The sequence below is a fragment of the Chiloscyllium plagiosum genome, unplaced genomic scaffold, assembly GCF_037043375.1.
Source record: "Chiloscyllium plagiosum isolate Xiang-an unplaced genomic scaffold, Cpla_swu_hap1 HiC_scaffold_16, whole genome shotgun sequence".
NCBI lineage: Eukaryota > Metazoa > Chordata > Chondrichthyes > Orectolobiformes > Hemiscylliidae > Chiloscyllium > Chiloscyllium plagiosum.
Genome location: NW_028270154.1, coordinates 66,332,266 through 66,336,006, shown reverse-complemented (window position 1 = coordinate 66,336,006; position 3,741 = coordinate 66,332,266). Strand labels below are relative to the sequence as shown.

Sequence of the window (3,741 nt, the reverse complement as noted above, 5' to 3'; positions counted from 1 at the left end):
CAATTAACTTATCTGATTCTGTGCGGTGAACTTCGCCCGACAGTTCCTCCAAGATTAGTTGTGAATTTCACTTTGTTAATTTTCCCAGATGCACTCCGATGTCCAGTGTTTTATAAATTCTCAAGGATCGGGTTCGCAGGAGAGTAGTCTGACACAGACCAGGAGAAAAGAACTGAGAGACGAGTTTGCTAGAATATAAGTATTTTATTCCCCGCCTCAACCAGGTCTCGTACTTACAACGGGTCTGGTTTATACTCACTCTACATGTTACCGGAACTGGGAGCCGTCAGTTCTCGTAGAGCGGTTGCCAACAACCCACGCTCGGCGGTTAAACGTAACCCGGAGCAGACTCTACCGAACTGGGGACTTTCCCAGCTTATATACTCTTTCGAGATCTAAACATTCATGCGAACAACAGGGCAAGACTCTTTACGAGTTTCAGCTGGAACCAATTAAGCTTGCAACATCCTGTTTGACAGTGTCTGTTCCTTATCAAGGCAACATATTCATGCGAACAACAGGGCAAGACTAAGCAACACCTTCCATTCCGGTAACATATTCATGCGAACAACAGGGCAAGACTATGCAACACATTCCATTCCGGTTACATACAGATAATAAGATCCACACATGTATTGGGACATAATTTTAACCCTTTCACCACATTCCACTGATTGGCCCAATACATGTGTTACATCATGCCCATATATATCTTTTCCAACAAGCGTCTACGTACACGCCAAATATACAAGCAAGTCAGGATATTACAGCATGTTAAGATCACCAGGACTCCTACCAGGATCGATAAGGGTGGGAATAGGAACTTCCCCGCAGTGGAGGACATACCACTCAACATATCCCACCAATGATGAGCTGACTCTATTTCCACTACATGGGCAGCGTGTACTACCTCCTGTCCATGTATAAAGGTAGACACTGTAACCTTGGTAACATTGGTTTGATGCTTTCGTAATATCTGCTTAAGGTCCTCGGATCGGTCCAATGCTTGCTTTAACCGATCCAGGGAAATGTTCCAAGGATTCATCAGCACTTTCCACTGCACCTTGGTAAAGTGGTGAGCACTGCTATAATTGGTTAACAGATAGGTCTGATTCTGCCATTGCCACTGATAGACATTTGAGAGGCATCCCGAGAACGGTACTGTGGGAAGCGTAGGATGTGGGTTATTGGTAGCCACACAGAGCGTGTGTGGCCCAATCTGCCACATCATGTCCCTTGGAGTTTCAACAGTCCATTCGCACAGGGCCGTTCCCTTAGTCAAGCAAGGGTCCCGATATCTGTCCATCAGTAGGCAAGTTTTTCCCTGATCAGTCTGTTCACAAGCGGACAGATCATAGGTAATATTGGTATCTGGGCTAAACCACTGCCCCCTTGTCTTCAGAAAATAATATCCAGAAGATGTAATCACTGGTAATACATAATATCGACAGACCGTAACAGTGTGGGTTACATTCATGGTAACAAAGTATCCTCTACACATAGTTGCGTTACACCATGTTCTTTCTGGATGGGTTATCATCCACAATTTCTCAGATACATTCCATATTCCCCTCCACGCTTGTACATTGGGGGATGTTACCACACGCAAAAATCGTTCTTTCTGTATTTGTGCGTGCAACATTTGAATATGACAGGCAGTCCAATTTAACTGAGCTGTAATGTTCTCAAACAGTTCCTGGGTGGCACCCCAGACATCTAGTTCCCATTGCAGGGATTGTATCAATATTTTAGCTGTTTCTCCTTGAGTCATCATTACGGATGGCATCCATCTTCCAATAGTGTGTAGTCCTTGTGAGGTGGCTTGTCCCGTGTTAGATAATTTAGTACGGGTTACCTCAGAGTCAATAGCATTTGAGATACCCATGACAGTTCCTGCACCTCCCAGTAGAGTGTCATACCATGCACGCCGCCTCCTCTTATGTTGGCATTCTGGGATAGCCGGCAGCCGCACCTGCCAGTGAACATCAGTGTGCAGTACTGCCTGGGCCATCTGCTGACAAGTTGACATAATGGGAGCCAACTGTGTGCGGTGCGCGTCAGAGACGTTAGGGCGCACCAAGATCAGCCATAACATTCGAGTCTGGTTTTGAATAACTGTTCCATTGCTGATCCAGATGTCCTCATCTCCAGTCGTGATGTTCCATCGTGTCCCGTTTGAGCTTTCACATTCACGAGCGGTTATATTCCAATGACACATATTCACCGTTGCATTCAACATCAATGTACAGTTAGGGGTTATCAAAGTTACATTTCTCCCCTTATAACATCGTACACAAGTATACATTTGACAATCACTCGTGAGATCTAAAATTGTACACCATTGATTTGCCGCGCACTTAAAATCATCTTGCTGTCGTTCCTCACTACTAATTTTCCAACCTACATTTTGTTTCGATAAGGGTACCAACGACTGAGCTGGCACACTCCTCCAGACTGATTCCCAGGATACATAATGGTGACCAGACTGTCTTTTCCTTGGGCTATGATCTCTGCCGGTTTGGGGGGACCAGTTGTCTGGCGTACCCATACCTTGGCACCCTTAGTGTCAGTAGACCCAAATCCCCCCCGTCCCACGCTCAGTAACCTTAACGGAAGCTCCCGTCTCTTCCACCGTTGTAAGGTTACATGGTTTAATAACTAATTGTGCTATTCTGTCTCCCTTCTGTATCACATAAGGTTCAGATGTGATGTTGACCAGGACTACTCCCAATTCTCCTTGGTAGTCCGCGTCAATTACTCCTGCCATTACATCAATCCCCTTTAGTGACAATCCCGATTGCGGGAGGATATGCCCATAGGTTCCAGGGGAACAAATCAATCCTAATCCGGTCTTAATCACCGTGGGTTTTTGTTGGACCAAAGTCTGTGTAGTTAACGCTCGTAAGTCCAGTCCAGCCGAAGCCGGTGTGGCCCTTACGGGAATATTAGCTTCCTTAGCAAATTTCCACATTTTAATAGGCTGTGCCTTTGGGGTATCACACACCCGTATCATCCGATTCAAGGGCGTCACCCCGTTTCCCAATGGGCGGTTATTAATTTGCTTTACTACCCGAATCAATTATTACATCCTCCTGCCTTTCGCAGGGAGGATTTTAGAAGCCCGTTCATTCGTTCAATAAGTCCCGCAGCTTGCGGATGGTAGGGCACGTGATAAATCCACTCCACATGGTTATCATGACACCACTGCTTCACCATCCCTCCTGTGAAATGGGAGCCATTGTCACTCTGGACCTGTATGGGCAATCCATAAAATTGTTCGATCAAATCTAAACACCGTAAGGTAGCCTGTTGGTTGTTATGTCGACAGGGATGGGCTACCAAAACCCCAGACATAGTGTCCACAGCTGTACATATATGGTTACATCCTTGTGAGGAAGGTAATGGACCCACAAAGTCCATTTGCCAGCTCTGTCCCGGTCCCTCTCCTCGGTGTATATGTCCCATCATATGTTGGGGCACTCCCTGCCGTTGATGCTGACTCTGCTCACACTGGTTTACTGCAGTCTTAACATCATCTACCATAAGATCTATTCCTCGGTCTCGAGCCCATTGCAAGGTTCCTTGCACTCCCCAGTGCCCAGCCTTAAGGTGTGCCCATCTAGCTAGGTCCACTGAGGTGCCCCTTTGCACATTCATGGTTCGGACGATACCATCCACATATCGATTATGTAGAGCTTCCACATCATTTCGAGATGTATGGGCATCTACGTGGGTGATGTA

The 3,741-nt window shown here is 46.3% G+C and overlaps 1 protein-coding gene across 1 annotated transcript; it reads right to left on the bottom strand.

Annotated features, from left to right (window-relative positions):
- Positions 1-208: 208 nt before the first annotated feature.
- Positions 209-2,548, bottom strand: LOC148147564 (uncharacterized). The gene has a single exon (XM_087995456.1). It carries the CDS (start codon positions 2,546-2,548, stop codon positions 692-694), a length of 1,857 nt encoding a protein of 618 aa, XP_087851582.1. The 3' UTR covers positions 209-691.
- Positions 2,549-3,741: the final 1,193 nt, after the last annotated feature.

Excerpts from the sequence above, each read along its gene's own strand:
- LOC148147564 (XM_087995456.1), bottom strand. The coding sequence starts at position 2,548 with ATGGGTACGCCAGACAACTGGTCCCCCCAAACCGGCAGAGATCATAGC.